General features: G+C 38.4%; 2 protein-coding genes across 2 annotated transcripts in view; both read left to right on the top strand.

Annotated features, from left to right (window-relative positions):
- The first annotated feature begins 7676 nt into the window (after positions 1 to 7676).
- LOC121955430 lies at positions 7677 to 15805 on the top strand. Its single transcript, XM_042503387.1, has 2 exons — positions 7677 to 7696; positions 8875 to 15805. Exon 2 carries the CDS (start codon positions 8953 to 8955, stop codon positions 15592 to 15594), a length of 6642 nt encoding a protein of 2213 aa, XP_042359321.1. The 5' UTR covers positions 7677 to 7696; positions 8875 to 8952; the 3' UTR covers positions 15595 to 15805.
- A 2057-nt stretch (positions 15806 to 17862) lies between these two features.
- Positions 17863 to 18963, top strand: part of itsn2a (intersectin 2a) — a 54453-nt gene continuing 53352 nt past the window's right edge. Inside the window, exon 1 of the mRNA XM_042503129.1 lies at positions 17863 to 17925. The gene's annotated coding sequence lies outside the window, so the exon portion shown is untranslated. The remainder of the gene's footprint in view (positions 17926 to 18963) is intronic.

Raw genomic sequence — 18963 nt, 5'->3', positions numbered from 1 at the left:
TTCACTCTGTTTGACACATCTAAGCCAGAATGCAACAGCAAAAATGGGCTGGCCAAAGCATCTACAGAGCGCAAGACTGAAAGGTTCCCAATGGAGATGGATGATACTGATGATAGTGAACAAGAAGATGAATTCATGTGTTCACAGGAACCATCCAACGGAAACATAAAGACAGAATGCCTTTTTGATGAGATGGGTGGAGCACCTGATGAAGACCGTGAGCATGAGGATGAATTAAGAGTTTCAGGATCACTGTCAACAGAAGAACTGAAGGAGGATTTTCTTACCACTCAGTTCCCTTATTGTGAAGAAATTGGTCTAAACTTTGACGTGGTGTCAAAACAAAGACTAGATCCAGATTTGCTGACTAAGGGTGTGATGCTAGAATTGGAACATGTCACCAGAATACTGACCGCATCCTACAGCCCTATTGTTCTTGGTGTGTTGGAGCACAATTTTGATCTTGATCTCAAAAGTCAACAAAGAAGAAATCGAGTTTGGTTCAAGATATCACAACTGCTGAGGAGAAGAAAACAACTTATCAACACTTTTCGAAAAATGAGACTGGACTTTGAAAATGAGCCATATTCCTTCCAGACAGTCCCCTTCAAAAAATACTGGTGTACTCACCTTGCAATTCACTTCAAGGAGGTGACACAAGGAAGACAGCCTGATTTCAAAAATAAACAGAAAAAGAGGGCCCTGTTCACAACAGATGAAAGAGTGAACAAAAGGTGCAGAAAAGGACTTTCTCAAGACAGAGAGACAAACTCACTCTCTCATCACACTGATTTATGTACCAGTCAAACAGCAGAGTGGGATTATGATGACTCTTGTCCTTTTGGAGAGTCTGATGATGACTCGGACACAGTCACAAATCAAAGCCCAAAAAATTGTTCTCTGACCTCTGATATTCTCAGACAGTCAGAATCGAGTCATCTGGGCACTGGAGCACCTTTGTTGATCCTCAATGACATCTCATCCAGTTTGCCAGCTGTCAAACTCCAAGGAATGAAAAGTGACATTGAACACATAGAAACAAGTGTGGAAGTTGCGTGCTAACCGTGTAGAACAAATCCTTCTGAGGTGGACACATTCAACAAAGAGTCGGCCTTGAATTCAAAATGGATTTGCGCCCACTGCAAAACATCAGTGTTGACTCTAGATTGGAATGTGTTCCTGAAATTGCTAAATTTGCCCTAGCAATGATTCATCCCAACAGAATTTTATCATGGAGATTCTTGAGTAAACAACTTTGACTTGTACTTTCAGAGTGAACACCAAGAAATGATTTCATGTGTAACATTATGGATACAGTTAGACAAATGAAAGATTGTCAAGATGGAGTAAAATGCTCAGAGGAGATCTTTGATTTGCCATCTTCATTGACCACACAGGACCAAGAAGTTCAATAGTGAGCAGCGTCAAATCTGAATTCAGCTGATGAATATAAAACAGAGGAGTGTGATGTTGAGCCCACAGACTCCAAGGAATGAACATGCTCAATCTGAAGAACATTTATCACCAGCCACTGTGGATCCTTATCCCATCTGCAAAGAAATAGGTTGAGGCTACATGTTAACCCACATCATCAATGAAAAAAAACACATATCAATAAACTGACCAATGGATCAATGATGAAGTGATCAAAGCCCAGAAAAATTATGTGGAACATTTGAGCAGATCTGTCTTGACATTATCAGACAAACCTGGATCTGATTTGCAGAGTGGAGATTCTGACCTTGCCCAAAATCCATTTGCCCGAATTCCTGCTGTAGTTGAGAGAAGGAATCTGTCAGTCTGTGTACTGAACTACAGGAATATAAAGGCCAAAAGACAAGATCAAAGAAGGTCAAGCAAACGATGTTGTCTTAGAATAGGCAGTTTTCCTGAAATTGAAAACCAAAAGGAGCTCAGTTTATGTTGTGGAAATTGCGGGCAAATCATATTCAGCAAATCTCTCAGTACCGCATGGAGAAAATTGCCTGCTTTATTCTTACTCAGATGCAAGAAATTAGGTATTGATTTCGATGTAACATCTGGTCTAAAACAAAAATTGGTTTTCCAAATTCTGACTAATGGCATCCTGAAGTTGAAATTTGCAACTTTTGCCTCCGAACTTCAGCCCAAAAGTATTTCATCACAGAAATACTGGAGTTTAACTTTCATCTAAATCTCCACTTTCTGAGCTATATCGCAGTGCCTTTGCTCACAAAGTTTTTGTCTAAAATGAATTCAATGATAAGAAGAGTTAAAAAAAAATCAGAGGCAGTAGCAAAATGGGTTTTTGAACTCCCTGATATGAGGTCCTTGAAAATAACTTTACAGAACCAAGAAGTTGATTTGACAGAGCTATGCGCTGCCCCAAATGCGCTCAAGAGAGAGAACATATGATTCGTGACAAACAAACTGGCCAGGGTCAAATGCATCATCTCGCCCACATTTGCCATCTTTAATTGAATTGCAAAAGAGCACAAAGGCCTTCAGAAAGATCCATCCTCTACCTTCACAGCAAGAGGAAATGATAATGGACAGATACCCTCTATGCAAGAAAATGGGTGATTAAAGCTGTGTGTGAACAAAGACCAACCAACTATTGTGCACTTGATGTACGTGAATTGACGTTTGGGATTATGTTTGAAGTGGCATTTTACCAAAGTATTGTGTTCAAAAAAAAGATCATCAATACCATCCTAAAACACAACTTGGAGCATGTTGACATGAGAGACATTGCAGATATTTTGAAGCTGTTTGACAGAGCATTTGAGCACTTAAGGATGGTGAGATGGCCTGGTTCAGTGAAGTTTTTGTTCCAAAAATATTTTTGAACACAAAAAACCCCAAGCCTGCAGTAAAAGCGGAAAGGGTCACCTAATCATGTACAAAGGGAACAGGAAAAAACTGTCACAAAGACAAAGTAATATGAAGCAAAAGGCAGAAGAAAAGAGCCATCCAGAAGAATAAAAATGTAGATGTCATTGAACAGAGGAAAATAAATTCCTTCATTGTCCTGACATTGAGAGTCTGATCTCAGATTCTTGTGGAAATTGCGGGCAAATCATATTCAATCAGGATCACTTACATACCACATGGAAACATTGCCCGCTTTATCCTTACTCCAGATGCAAGAAATTAGGCATTGAGTTCAATGTAGAGGCCAGCATAAAACAAAATCTGGATACCAAATTACTTACACAATGGCATCATGGTTGAAATTTGCTATTTTGGCCACAATCACTGCTCTTAGCCCAGAAATATTTCATGTCAGAGATCCTGGAGTAGAGAACATTTTCATGTGAACCGTGTTAAACAAATTTTCACAATGAGCTGTATCGCAATGATTTTGCCCAGAAAATCTATCAGAAAAATCAGAGCGGCAGTTACAAAAATGAAATTCCCCCACACGAAGGAAAATGGCTTTTGAACTCCCTGACATGAGGTTCATGAATGAAACTGATGCTGGGAAAGCTATACATTGTCCCAAATGCTATCAAGAGAGAGAACATAAGATTTATGAGGAAGAAACTGGCCAGGGTCACATGCATCATCATCGTCCACATACCATGACTAATAAAGTTTCTACTGATGCAGACTACCAAGCACAAAAGCCCTGCAAAAAAATCTATGTCTACCTTCACAGCAATCGAGGAAATGATAATGGACAGGTACCCTCTTTGCAAGAAGATGGGTTTGAACCTGTGTGTGAACAAAGACCAACCTAAAGATGCACTTGACGTACGTGGATTGACGTTTGGGATGATGTTTGAAGTGGCTCACTTTACCAGGGTATTGTGTTCCACAAAAAAACAAGATCATCAATACTGTCCTCCTACACAACTTCAACATTGGCACGGAAGAGAAAAGACATGACATAGATATTTTTAAGTTGTTTGGCAGAGCGAGGGCACATGAGGATGGTGGGGTCGTCTGGTTCAGTGAAGTTTTTGCTCCAGAGTCCATTGTTTTCAAGCACTATGAACCTGCAATGAAACAGAATCGATCATCTGTTGTGCAAATAAGTGAAACGAAAAAAACTGTCAAAAAAGACAGCTGGCACTGCAGACAAAGAAGGAAAAGAGCCACCCTGCAAAGTTACAGTAATAGTGACACAGAACAAGAGGAAATATGGGAACCAAGAGCAACTATACTTGTCCTCTTGGAGAGTCTGATCTAGACTCAGACGAAATTGCGGATCCAGAAAAATTTGGCGATCACGATCACTTACAAAACCCAAAAGTTGTTCTCTGAGCTCTTATATTCTTAGAGAGTCAAAATCAAATTGTCTGGGGATTAGGGAACCTTTCGTGATCCTCACAGACATCAGATCCAGTTTAGCTGCTTTAAACTCAGATGTGAACACATCTGCAAGTCAACCTGAAAAAAACAAGCTTTTTAGTGGTGAAGAGCAAACACCGACTTCAGGAAATGAACCAAATGAGTGTGACACTGAGCAGAGGAAGCAGGAAGAGAGAACAACATGTGGAAGTTGCGTGCTAACCGTGTTAAACAAATCCTCTCTGAGGTTGGTCCATTCCATTGGTCCGAAAGGGTCGGCCTTAAATTCAATGTTGGATTTGACCCAAACAAAAACATTGGTGTTGACCCTTTTCAGTTACATCTTCTGTCTGAAATTGCTAAATTTGCCCTAGCAATGAATTCATCCCAACAGAATTTCATCATGGAGATTCTTGAGTACAACTTTGACTTGTACTTTCAGAGTCAACACCAGAGAAATACTTTTTACATGGAAAATTATGGATACAGTAAGAAAACTGAGAGACTGTGCAGATGCAGTCAAATTCTCAAAGAGATATTTGATTTGCCGTCTTTATTGACAGCACAGGACCAGAAACTTCTTAGTGTGGGCAGTGTAAGCCCTGAGCTCAGCATATCAACGACAGAGGACAATGTATCTTGCTTTCACATGCCATCCCGATTCAGATGCAGAAACTAAAGAACATATTTTACCAACCATTGTGCATCAATATCCCTACTGTAAGGAAATAGGTCTAAGGCTCCATGTCAACCAATGTAAACAAAACAAAAAACTTGATATAAACAAACTGACTAAGGAGCAATGACTGAAATTACAGACTTTGCAGAAGAGTTGTGTGGAACATTTGAACAGATCTGTCTTGACATCATCAGACACAACTTGGATCTTAATTTGCAAAGTGAAGATTCTGACCTTGCTCAAAATTTGGTTGACCAAATTCCTGTTGTAATGGAGCGAAAGAATATATCAACCTGTGTGCACAGGCCTTTAAGAAAATAAAGAACAAGACATAACAAAACTATTGAAGACTTTTCAACAAATGGAACTCTGGACGGGAGTAAAGATGTCCAGAAATTTGGATGCGTGCAGAGCTGGTCTTCCCAGGCTCCAGTCATAGACCTGAATGTAGGCAGCTCCCCCAACACTGGTTACCAAAAGGAGCTCAATTTTTCTATGGAAATTGCGGGCCACTCAAATTCAGGAAATCCTCTCAATACCTCATGTAGAACATTGCCCGCTTTATTTTTACTCCAGATGCAAGAAATTGGGAATTGATTTCAATGTAGCATCTGGCATAAAACAAAAACTGGATCCCAAATTACTGACCAATGGCATCATGGTTGAAATTTGCATTTTTGCCACAGAACTTCTATCAACTCAAAAGGTTTTTCATGACTGAGATTCTGGAGTTTAACTTTCATCTAAATTTCCACAATGAGCTGTATCGTAGTGCCTATTTGCACAGCAAATTTGCCCAATGCTTGGCAAAAAGGATACAACTAAAATGAAAAAAGACATTTTAAACGCTCCCTGAGAGTCTACAGAATTGTTTGCAAAAATCTTCTCTTGATGAAAATAACACACAGTTTGGTGCCAAAAAAGTGTTATCAAGAGAGAAAACAAAAGCTTTGTCAGGATGAAGCTGTACCTGATCACACTCATGAGCCTCATCCCACATACATGATTATTGAGTTTCTGCTGATGGAAACTGCCAAACACAAAAGCCTGCAAAGGATCAGTCCTCTTACCTTTGCAGCATTCGAGGAAATGATAATGCACAGCTACCCTCTTTGCAAGAAAATGGGTTTGACCTGTGTGTGAACAAAGACAAACCTAAAGAGAAGCCCAACTTGAATTATTGACATATGGTACTATGTCTGAAGTGGCTAAATTTGCCAAAGAAATGTGTTCACCAAAAAGCAAGATCATCCATGCAGTCCTTGAACATAACTTCAATTTCCATGCAGGGAAAAAACATAGATGTTGGACAGCTGCTCCACAGAGCGTTTGTGCAGAAGGATGGTAGACATGCATGGTTCAGTGAGTTTTTGATACTAAGTCATGTTACAAAAACAAATTGAACCTCCAAGTAAAAAGAGTATCAAATCAAATCAGATTAAATCAACCTCGGTTGACATAGCACCTTCCATACAACCATGCAGCCCAAAGAGCCTCACAGAGCAAGATATGGCATCTGTGATATCTGCAGTGCAGATATATGAAAGGAAGGAAACTATTAAGAAAAGAAAGCTGGCACTTCAGTCAAAGGAGGAAAATACCACACTGCTAAGTCATAGTACAAGTGTTGTAAAAGTAAAGAGAAATCGTCTGAGTAAAGCACAGTTAAATAGTTATCCTATCTGCACAGAGATAGGTTTAGATCTAGATGTGACATCAAAATCAGGTGAGAAAAGAGAAACTGGACTTGAAACTATTGACGAGAGCTGTAGTATGTGAGATACATAAATTTGCTGTCAAAGCAAAAAGGATGCACTATTTGCCACGCACCTTGTTTGACATCCTTGACTATAACTTTGATCTTAGCTCACAATATTACAGGCGCTGGGAATTTTCCATTAGCTGTGTCATCCAAAGTCCAATCCATGGTGAAGCACAGAAAAAAAAAAATCGACAAACAGACCAGACGAGGTCTTTCTTTTGCCATTTGTGTTTCCTCCCAAGGAGAGACGCAAAAAAGAAGCCTAGAAAGTGTTCACAGGGAAAAACCAAAAAACCAAGAAAGAGTAGAGTGAAAAGCCATTCTGACAACAGTCCTCACCATGCTCCTCATAGTTTCCAATTTGAAGTGGAAAATTGGTCCTATGATGAGGACCCAAATATCCCAAGAGATCCTTGGGGGATGGAGCCGGTGTGTGGAAGTCCAGTGAGGGGAGGATATGATGTTCCTCTTCCGGAAAACATACAGATTAAAGAGGAGGAGTATGATCCACATTTTGTCGATCTGAAACCAGAACCGGACACAGAGGAAAAATATCATCCACACTGCGATGATGTCAAAACAGAGTCAACCACTGAAGATTTTGCACACGTAGATCCAGCTGTACCTACAGGACCTTTTGCATATCCCTCAATAATATTATGGCCAAACTGTGAAAAAACACAACCAGAAATAGCAAGTCAGTATCTCCAGTATTACGTCCTGGCTGAACCACAGGGATCTGCTGTCGATCCGAACACTACGGCTAACGTAAAAACCGAAAGGGACACAGACGGTGATGATAATTTATTCCCAGTTGAATCAGCAGGATCCCATGAATCCTCCATGGTAACTACAGATCAGAGCAATGAGGGTACATGGATCAAAGAAGAGCAAGAACATGAACCAGGTGATTTGGACCATGAGTTCACAGAAGATGAAGTGGGCATCTAACAGGAATTAGATTCTTAAACAGTACTAAAGTAAGGATCATATAAGAAGAAGATGTACGTTACACTCAACATAATGTATTTGTTGCGCTCATGGTAAGGAGAAAAAATAGCTGACTGCTGCAGAAATGTATGCTTTAAAAAAGCTCATTTTTAAACTCTTCTTGATAAAATGGAAGCCCAAAAATTTGGATAGGGCAGAACTTTAAAAGCAGAGGGCTGTCAATGTTATGCTTGGATGTTTTGTTCTGAAAAGGACAAGATGTTAATTTTTTAAGTGTATTTTCATAAATTCTTATTCTTTCATTTGTACTATTCATCAAAGACATTCTGTCCTGGAGGCCCACAAAGATGAATACATCTGACTTAAATATTTCAATGAAAAAGGCTGTCAGTAAAATGCTTTGATACATTTGTCATTAACAGTTTATTTTTCCTCTGATGTTAGTTTCTGAAAAAATTTAACAATCGAAAGATTTGCTATTTTATTTAGTTTTATTACTTTGATGATAGCAGATTATGGTATTATAGCCATTTAAGGCAGTGTGGGCTCTTGTTTGAAGTGTTTTTTTGAAACTTGTTTTTCCAACATTTTATTAGTGCCTTTTCTGACTTTATACTATTCATTTATTTATTTTTTTTTTTATGGCGAGGTTACAATAAAAATGGAAAATAAGTTAGTTACAAAAACTGTGGCCATTTCAGAAAGCTGATGTAAATTTTTAAAGATAAACGTGTTCATACTTTGGTCATAGTTTATATACTGCATAATACAGATGTACACTATGGAAATTAAAATGACATGGATCTGTCGATTGCTCATTGCTGCTTTTATACATTTTATATAAAATCATGAAAGTATCCACTCTACTTGTGTGTTCTTTTCAAATACTAAGGAAATAGGATATGCCTATGTTTTATGGTAATTTATTTGGTGTGCTGCAGATAAATTTCACTGCTTGTTTCTTGTTGCCGCTATGAAGTCAAAAGTATTTAACACTGACTGCTTTATCTGAAATTGTGATACATTCTCAATTCAACCGATAAAAGTCATAATTTCGTTATCTTTCTTGTGTGAGAAACCCACATATCTTCAGATTTAAGAATCTATGAGTCTGACATGTCTTTTTTTAGTCTTGAAATAGTGTGACTAAAAGGTGACATATAGTGTGAATAATTTATCCCTTTTGTTTCTCCTGTACTTAATACAGGAAAGGAAGACATAGATGACCAAGAAGAACAGGAAACCACTGTAGATCGACAACAGGGACACCTGCAGGACAAAAAAGATGGATGCAAACAAAGTATGGCAGTGGCGCATTATGCATGTTAAGAAGTATTCAAGATGTCCTCAACCATTCTATCGTAGCAATAGAATAGGATTGGATTTTAACGTAGCATCCAGCACACAGAAAAAAATACACTTACCATTAGTGACAAACGCTGTCATGCTTGAGGTCTGTGACTTTGCTAAAACAGTAAACAAGGGTAAAAGGCATTTTCTGACAAACATTCTAGAGAACAATTTTGATCTTGGTTTGGAAAATGAGCAACAGCGAATTGATTTTACGACTCAAATTCATTACAAAGTTAAAGAGCTGATCAGGAAACCTCCTGAGGATAGAAGTGAAGTTTTCACTCTGTTTGACACATCTAAGCCAGAATGCAACTGCAACAATGGACTGACCAAAGCATCTACAGAGCGCAAGACTGAAAGGTTCCCAATGGAGATGGATGACACTGTCAATAAACAAGAAGACGAATTCAAGTGTTTGCAAGAAACATCCAAAGAAAGCATAAAGGCAGAAAGTCTCTCAGAAGAGGTGGACTATACTGATGATAGTGAACAAGAAGATGACTTCATCTTTTCACAAGAACGACAGTCAGCAGAAGATCTGAAGGATGATTTTCTTATCTCTGCGTTCCCCTATTGCAAAGAAATTGGTCTGAACTTTGATGTGGGGTCAAAACAAAGACTAGATCCAGATTTGTTAACAAAGGGCGTGATGTTAGAATTGGAACATGTCACCAGAATACTGACTGCATCCTTCAGCCCTATTGTTCTTGGTGTGTTGGAGCACAATTTGGATGTTGATCTCAAAAGTCAACGAAGAAGAAATCGAATTTGGTTCAAGATATCACAACTGTTGAGAAGAAGTAATCGACTTGCTGCTCCTGGAAGGAAAATAAGCCCGGAGTTTAAAAATGAGCCATCTTCCCTCCAGACAAATCCATTCAAAAGTACCGACGGTTTAACATCTTCCAATATGGAAGCCCTGCAGTATCACTTAAAGGAGGTGACAAAAACAAGGCAGTCTGAATTAAAAAGTAAACAAAAACAGAGGGCTCTTTTAAGAACAAGTGAAAGTGAAAACAAAAGGCACAAAATAGGGCACTTTGAAGACATAGAGACAGACTCACTTTGTCATCACACTAATTTGTGTACCAGTGGAAAAGCACAGGGAGATAATTGTCACACATTCCCAATGGGAGAGTCTAATGGAGACTCAGATGAAGTCACAAATCCAATAAACATTGGCAGTCAGAATCACTTACAAAGCCCAAAAAGGTTTTCTTTGTGCTCTGATATTGCTAGGAAATCAGAGTCAAGTTATTTGGGTTTTTGTGCACCTTTACCTTCCCCAACTGACATGTCATCCAATGTGCCAATGATAACATCAAGTGTGAACCCACCATTTGCAAGTCAGCCTGGTGAAGGAGGGCTTTGTGAAGGTGAAGAGCAAACACAGACTCCAAGTAATACACCAGACAAATGTGACTTCGGAGAGAATACTGAAACAGAGATCATGTGGAAGTTGCGTGCTAACCGTGTAGAACAAATCCTCTCCTCACCAAACAAAGAATTTTATTCATTCTTCAGGTCCAAGAAAGCTGGTCTTGAATACAATGTTGGATTTGGCCCAAAGCAATACATCCGTTTTGAGTCTGTATCTAGTTTTTTACTGATTGACATTGCTAAATTTGCCTTAGCAATGAATTCATCCCAGCAGGATTTTATCATGGAGATTCTTGAGTACAACTTTGACTTTGGCCTGCTGGGTCAACAACAGAGGAATCTTTTCACATGTGAAATTATGAACAGAGTCAGAAAGCTGCAACATTGTGAAGATGCAGTGAAATTCTCGAAAGAAGTTTTTCAACTTCCTGATCCCATGTCGTTCATAAATATGGCAAATCAGAGCTTGGGCAGTGTCAACCCTGAGCTCAGCAGTACATCAAGAAATGAATGTGATGTTGCTCCTGTGTGTCCTTCTCATTCACATCCTGAAACCAAAGACCATAATTTACAGAAGATTGTGGATCTTTATCCCTTCTGCAAGGAAATGGATCTGAAACTACATATAAACAATTGTCAACCAAACAAAAAGCTGAATATCAACAAACTGACCAATGGTGCAATGACTGAAGTGATATACTTTGCAGAGAAGTTGTGCGGAACATTTGAGCAAACATGCCTTGACATTGTCAGACACAACTTTGATTGTGATTTGCATATTAAAGATTCTGACCTTGCAAGAAACATTGTTGCACTAATCCCTGCTGTTCTGGAGCAAAATAATTTGTCATGTAAGTTATATCATGACAGAAAAATAAAGCACACAGGAAAAGATCCCTCCACAATGGTTAAACTGCGATACCAGGACAGCCCAAATTTAGAGTCATGTATTGATGCTCCGTTAGAGGTTGCAATCACAGACCAAAACGAAGACAGTTCCGCTGACTTAGAACAGCAAGATGAGCGCAGTTTAGCACTTTGGAAATTGCGGGTCAATCATATTCAGCAAATCCTCTCGATACCTCATGAAGAACACTGCCCATTTTATTCTTACTCCAGATGCAAGAAATTGGGCATTGATTTTAATGTAGGGTCTGGAGTTAAACAAAACCTTCATCCCAAATTACTGACAAATGGCATCATGGTTGAATTGAACACTTTTTCCACGGCATTGCTATCATCACAAAGGTATTTCATCACAGAGATACTGGAGTATAATTTTAATCTTAATTTCAACAGTGAGCTGCATCGCAGTTCTTTTGCAACAAAAACTTGGGAGTTCGTTACCAGTAAAATAAATTATAAAAGATACAGTGTAACTCGACCGAAAAAGGTTTTCAAACTCCCTGACTTAGGGCACATACAAGAATCTACCAGATATTGTGCCAGATGCTATCAATTCAGAAATCACAAGCTTTGTCAGGATGAATCTGACAGTGACATGCATCATCCTCAACCACCTACCATGACTGGCATGACTGGAACAGTCTCTGCTGATGCAACCTGCACAGCTCAAAAGCTTGCAAAATATCTGTCCTCTACCCATTCATCAACAGAGGAAACAATCATGGATAGTTACCCTTGCTGCAAGAAAATAGGTTTAAATCTGTGTGTGGACAAAGACCAGCCAAAAGATAAAATTGGCTTGCATTTGTTGACATATGAGATTATGGATGAAGTAGTTAGTTTTGCCAAAAAATTGTGTGGGACAAGATTTAAAATCATTAATGATGTCCTTGATCACAACTTCAAAATTTGCATGCGGAGGCGAAATGTAGATCCTGCCATGGTGTTTCTTCAAGTAGCGAAAAAAAATGCTGTCAATCTGGCCTGGTTAAATGAAGTCTATTCAATACAACCAGTTCCTCACAAACAACTTAGATATGCAACAGATGTGCCACAGGCGACATCTCTTCGAAGGAGTAAATTGAAAGAAGCTTTCACAAAAAGAAAGCTGGCACTACAAACAAAGAAAAGAGCCACAGAGCAAAAGGAAATGGGAATAGAGAGCAACTACACATGTCCTTTAGAGTCTGACCTAGACTCCAGTGACATCTCAGACTCAGAAGGTGAAGACCAAGAACCAACTCCAAGAAATGTACCAAATAAGTGTGACATGGGGCAAGATCAAGTGGGAACAGAAAACAACTTGTGGAAGTTGCGTGCTAATCGTGTAAAACAAATCCTCTCCTCACCAAACAAAGAGTTTGGTCCTTTTTGGTGGTCCAAGAAATTTGGCCTTGAATTTAATGTTGGATTTGGTCCGAAGAAAAACATCAGCGTTGACTCTTTGCGTAGCTTTGTTCTGATCGAAATTGCTAAATTTGCCTTAGCAATGAATTCATCCCAGCAGGATTTCATTATGGAGATTCTTGAGTACAACTTTGACTTTGGCATGCAGAGTCAGCACCAGAGGAATCTTATCACGTGTGAAATTATGGATAGGGTACAAAAGCTGAAAGATTGTGAAGACGCAGTCAAATTCTCAAAACAGGTTTTTCAACTTTCTGATCGAATGCCATCAATAAATATGACAAATCAGAGCTTGGGCAGTGTCCATCTTGAAATTGGCAGTGCACCGAGAATGGCGAAGGGTGATGTTGGTCCAGTGTGTTGTTCTGATTCACATGCTGAAACCAAAGATCATATGTTAAAGACGACTGTGGATCTCTATCCCTTCTGCAAGGAAATAGGTCTGAAGCTACAAGTTAACGAACATCACCAAAACAAAACACTGGACATCAACACACTGACCAACGGAGCAATGACTGAAGTGATAAACTTTGCAGAAAAGTTGTGTGGAACATTTGAGCAGATTTGTCTTGACATCCTCAGACACAATTTAGATCTTGATTTGCAAAGTGACAATCCAGACCTTGCCAGTAGTATTGTTGCACAAATTCCTGCTGTTACTGGGCAAAGGCATCTGTCACTTTGGGTAAAAACACACCAGAAAATAAAGGGCACAGGAAAAGCAAAACCGAAAGAGGATTGCCAGAATCACCAAGCTTTAAATACATGCAGCGTTCAGTCTTCCCAGGCTGCAGTCATGGATGAACACCAAAACAAGCTCAACTTATTTCTGTGGAAACTGCGGGCCAATCTCATTCAGCAAATTCTTTCAATACCTCATGAAGAATGTTGCCAACTTTATTGTTACTCCAGGTGCAAAAAATTGGGCATTGATTTTAATGTAGCATCTGGTGTAAAGCAAAATCTGGATCCAAAATTACTGACAAATGGCATCATGGTTGAATTAAACACTTTTGCCACAGAACTGCTGTCAGCCCAGAAATATTTTATTGCGGAGATACTGGAGTATAATTTCCATCTTGGTCTTAGGAATGAGCTGTATCACACTGCCTTTGCACAGCAAATTTTTGACAAAGTCAGAATGCTTGAGCATATAAGGAACAGGGCTCTTCAAATGAATATGCAGTTTGAACTCCCTGACATCCAAGAACCTACTCATGACAGACTTACATATTGCCCAAAATGCTACCAAGACAGAAATGAAAAGGTTTGTCAGGATGAATCTGACTCTGGGCAAATGCATCGTGCTGGGCCACATAATGTGACTGACACAGTTACTAGTGATGCAACCTGTGCAGAACAAAAGCCTCCCATTGCTTTCTCAGCAATAGAGAAGACAATAATGGACAGCTACCCACGCTGCAAAGAAATTGGTTTGAACCTGTGTGTGAACAAAGACCAACCAAAAGATAAACTTGACTTGCATTTATTGACATATGGGATTATGGTTGAAGTGGCTGATTTTGCCAAAAAGTTGTGTCCATCAAAAAACATGACAATTTGTGCATTCATTGAACACAACTTCAACATTTGCCTGCAAAACCTAGATGTAGCTGTTTCACAGCTGTTGTGTAGAGAAGTAGCATGTAAGGATGACGGACCTGCCTGGTTCAATGAAGTTTTTGATACTCAGCCATTTTCTCACAGACAGCCTGACCATGCAAGTAAATCGAATGAGGCTGCTGCCATGCTGATAAGTGAAAGGAAGGAAACAATCAAAAAAAGGCAACTGGCACTTAAAACTAAAAAGGAACAAGCCACACTACCAAGTCATAGAACAAGTGGAGTAAGCTCAAAGACAAAAAAACAAAATAAAGGGAATCTTTTTCCGATTTGCGCGGAGATAGGTTTAGATCTGGACTTGACATCAAAATCAGGTGAGAAAGAGAAACTGGACTTGAGCCTTTTGACGAGAGCTGTCGTCTTGGAGATATATAAATTTGCTTCAAAGAAAATGGGACACTATTTGCCACACACTGTGTTTGACATCCTTGACTATAACTTTGATCTTAGCTCGCAACATCATAGGCACTGGGAATTTTCTATAGCCACTTCATCTAAAGTCCAAATCATGGTGAAGCAACATCAAAAAAATCGAAACAGACCACACGAGGTCTTCAAGTTGCCATTTGTATTACCTCCCAAGAGACAAAATAAGAACTCTAACAAGCGTTCTCAGGAAAAACAAGGCAAGAAAACGAACAAAGGCAGTCTTGCACAGAAGAGTCAACATTCAGATGTCAATCCCGTCCAGTCTCCTAATGATGACAAAACTGAAAAGGGAGCTGAGGTCCATGAAGAGGACACAAAGCTCCCAACAGATCCTGGGTCAATGATGTCGGTGAGAGGAGGTCTAGTGAATGCAGGCTGTGACAAGCCTCTCCAGGAAAACATACAAATTAAAGAGGAGGAGTACGATCCACATTATAGCGATATGAAGCCAGAACCAGACACAGAGGAAAAATATCATCCACATGATGATATTATCAAAACAGAGTCAACCACTGAAGATGTCAAGCATGTAGTCACAGGTCAACCTACAGAACCCCTTGCTTCTACTCCAGTGATGTTGTTTCCAAACCCTGTTGGGCTGCAAACAGGATTGCAAAGTCAGAATGTCCTATATCACATCCTGACTGAACCAGGATCTGCTGTATATCCAAGCACTGCAAGTAACATAACTGGATTGAACACAGGGGGTGTTAAGTATTTGATCCCAGTTCAAGCGGTGACATACCCAACGATAACTACAGTTCAGCTGGTCAAAAAAGAGCAAGAACATGTGCCCGCTGACTCGCACCAGAGTGGAGCTCACTGTTAAAAGTCTTTTCAAGAAATGGAGGCCCACAAACATGGATAGATCTGACAAAAATCTTTCCGTGCAAAGGGCTGTCAATATTTTGCTTTAAGGTTTTGTTCTAAAAAGGACACAGTGGAATTTCTCAAGCTGTTTTTTTTATATTTCTTTTTCTTTGTTAGCTCTTGTATGTTTCATGTTTGTAAGAATTTGTATGAAAAATCTAAAAAGGTTTATGAGCTTTCATTTATTTATTTTTTTTATTTTTTGGATAGCAGATTATTGTACAATAGTCAGTTGTTCTCCTTCATTTGTTTGTTTTACTTGTTTTTCCACTAATGTGTATATGTATGTTACAAAAACTATACCTGTTTCCTGGAAGTTGAGATGTAAACTTGTAAATAAGAGTGTTTTTGTACTTTGTCATAGTCTGTTTACACTGCATTACAAAGATATACACAACAAAAAGGAAATGACCTAGTTTTGGGTGGAATTGTTTGTTGGTCATTACCAGTTTAGTACATTTTATATAAAACTTTTAAAGAACCATGTCCCCTTCTGTGTGTTCTTTTCAAGTACAATGTAATTTTACCAAATATGACAGGCTTGTGGCTGACGATTATTTGCTTAGTGTGGTGCAAATAAAACACAGACATCTTATCTTAAATAGGCATATACTAGTAGTTCAACAAATTTAACTATCAGGATCAGCTAAGGTTATGACACTTGACTTGTGTAATACTCAAAGTGGGCTCTTGGTGGTGCTCCTCACCAGCAGCTCTCCTTATGTTGCTGCAAAGGCCTCCCAGATTTTTCAAGACTCAAAAGCCAGGAATTTGCAGTTAACCGGCTGCATTATTGTAGCACATAACACAAGTCTTGAATAATAATTTGGTTTGCAAGTAACATTTTACAACATTTACATTTCCCCTAAGCATTTTAGTTACTACAAAACAGGAAAAGTGATAGGAAGGGAGGAGGGGACGGACAGATGGACAAATGAAAGGAAACTGGATTTGTTCTTTAAAACCTTTAAGTTGTAAAGACGACTTAATTTTTGTAGATCCTGTGTAAACTATGTGCCATTTTTAAAGGTAGTGTACATGTTATGAAGAAATATGCCTTGTAATTCGAAGAATTCTGATAAAACTGCTTTTTTTTAAAACAGCATTTACTTGTACTTTAACTATCAATACATAAGCACATTTAACCCTTAGAGCCTGCTTGAATATTACACACACTCATATGTGCACACAAAATGCGCTTTTCAAAATCAGGCTATAAAAAATATAGACTTAAATGATTTTCTGCTTTCTTAGAGTTCATCTTTTTAACCAATATCAGTCATAATCATAAATATCAAATATTCATTAATTTTCAGAATGTTAACCTCACAATGCCAGGTTTTTACAATGATGCCACTGAGTTTTTAGATTTTTTAGAAGAAAACACAAAAAATGATTATTGTCAATATACTACATTCAAAGTTGATTTCTTTCTCTGTCTTTCTTTTATTTTTTGTATTTTATTATCACAGCCCCAAATATGTCAATGGTTTGCAGCAATATTGATTGTGAAAGTGCAAGTGGAAATGACATGTATTTTCTTCTTATGCCAAATATGGAAAAATGACATCATTAGGTGGAAAATAGTAAAAATCACAAATTCCAAGACAAAAGCACAGAATGACACCCATGAATTATACAGTGCATCTTTTTATGCTTTGATGGGGTTTCAACTGAGTTTTTTTCTCTTTGTTTTTTTGCACTTCACAGTATGAGTGTAACTAATTTTTTTACACGTTGTATTTAAGACTTATTGTGGGAGATTAGCTGGAAATTCCACAATAAAACAAACATATACTTGCCAAACTATATGCCATACGCATGAACACACCCAAATGATAAAAAAAGAAGAAGAAAAGAAAAGAAAAGCGCGCAAATGCTCCAAACATCCCCTGAGGGTAAATATAATTTAATTAATTTTGATACTTAAGTACAGTAAATGTTAACCTATTTAAAGACTTCTACTCAGGCAATATTCTAATCGGTGACTTTGACTTTGCTAAGTAATTATCTGTTAATTTACCTGTGCTTTTACTCAAACCACCACTGAAAACAACCTATTTAACCTCGTGGTTTAATTTAAATATTGCCATATAATAAGCAGTAAGGCGTTTTATTGTGAAAGTCACTCACGGAAGCCTGGTGTGTGATTCCGTGTGATTGACTCTCTGGAGACGCCCATTTCCAGTGCACACACCCTCCGCGGCTGTTTGATCGGTTCCTCCCTCCTCAGCGGCTAAATTTGCCAGCTGGATGTCGGAGCAACACCGCTGCTGCTGCACCGCAACAGGTAAATCATTTTATTATTCACCAGGACGGAATTAAATGTAACACACACCGGACATTGTCGCTGTTGACCTTGTTTTGTTGTTATCACCTTTTCTTGGAAGGTAAATGGGATGTTCTGCTTTATTAAATACTGGTTTTTAAAGGCGAGGCTGTGTAGCGTTTTGACAATGTGGTTTCTTTATGCTGCAGTAGGTGTGATGCGTGTTTCTGTTCACCCCTTAAAAATGTGTGAATTCTTGACACCTGTCACTAAATCCGAGTGACAGCCTTTTGTCCGCGTTTTGAATGAAGAAAAAACCCATATGGTTGAGATATACATCCGTCAAACGTTGTATTTCATGTGAGTAATATGCTTGAATGCGTTTCAACAGATAGCCTAAATTAAGTTTTAAAATAAAATATATTTATAATGACCAAAATTAAGGCCATTTGCTGTCTCTGTTTTGGCAAGATTGTTAGTGACAGCATCAAATGAATGTATGTCTATATGTCTGTCAGTCATGGACATTGGCTGTAAGTAGTAGCCTGAATGGGGTATAAAGAAATTATAGTATCTTTTATATACATGTATATAATTTATGCTTTCTTAACAGTCACCTTTTCTGAAAACCTTTTTTTTTCTTTTCCCCAGTGAGGGATTGATGAAGCCTTGCCTTATCTTATCTTATCTTATCTTATCTTATCTTATCTTATCTTATCTTATCTTATCTGATCTTATGAATTTTAGCATACCCTAGAAAAAAGGAAATTTTCAAATATAATCTCTTCTTCGTCCAGCCTATTTGTCCAAATGTAACCGAGCTTAGTGTAACATTATTATGAGATTTTGACCATTTTCTCATTCTCCTTAAATTTAGCTCTGGAGAAAAAGCCTTCCTCTGGTCTCACTCCAATCCTAATTTAAGATCTTAAAATGCTCTTTTTTTCTCTTTCGCTGCAGTGATAATATTTATCTAAAATAATCAACCCCAGAGGTGACAGTGGAATCCAAAAGAAAACTTTAAAAAAATCTCATCTTTGTGTTTTTTTTATGTGTTCT

Source organism: Plectropomus leopardus, chromosome 16 (genome assembly GCF_008729295.1).
Source record: "Plectropomus leopardus isolate mb chromosome 16, YSFRI_Pleo_2.0, whole genome shotgun sequence".
Lineage (NCBI taxonomy): Eukaryota > Metazoa > Chordata > Actinopteri > Perciformes > Serranidae > Plectropomus > Plectropomus leopardus.
The sequence above is the reverse complement of the archived record's forward strand: the minus strand, read 5'-3'. Positions and strand labels throughout refer to the sequence as shown.

Coding starts and splice junctions, on each gene's coding strand:
- LOC121955430 (XM_042503387.1), top strand. CDS start 8,953: ATGGATGCAAACAAAGTATGGCAGTGGCGCATTATGCATGTTAAGAAG.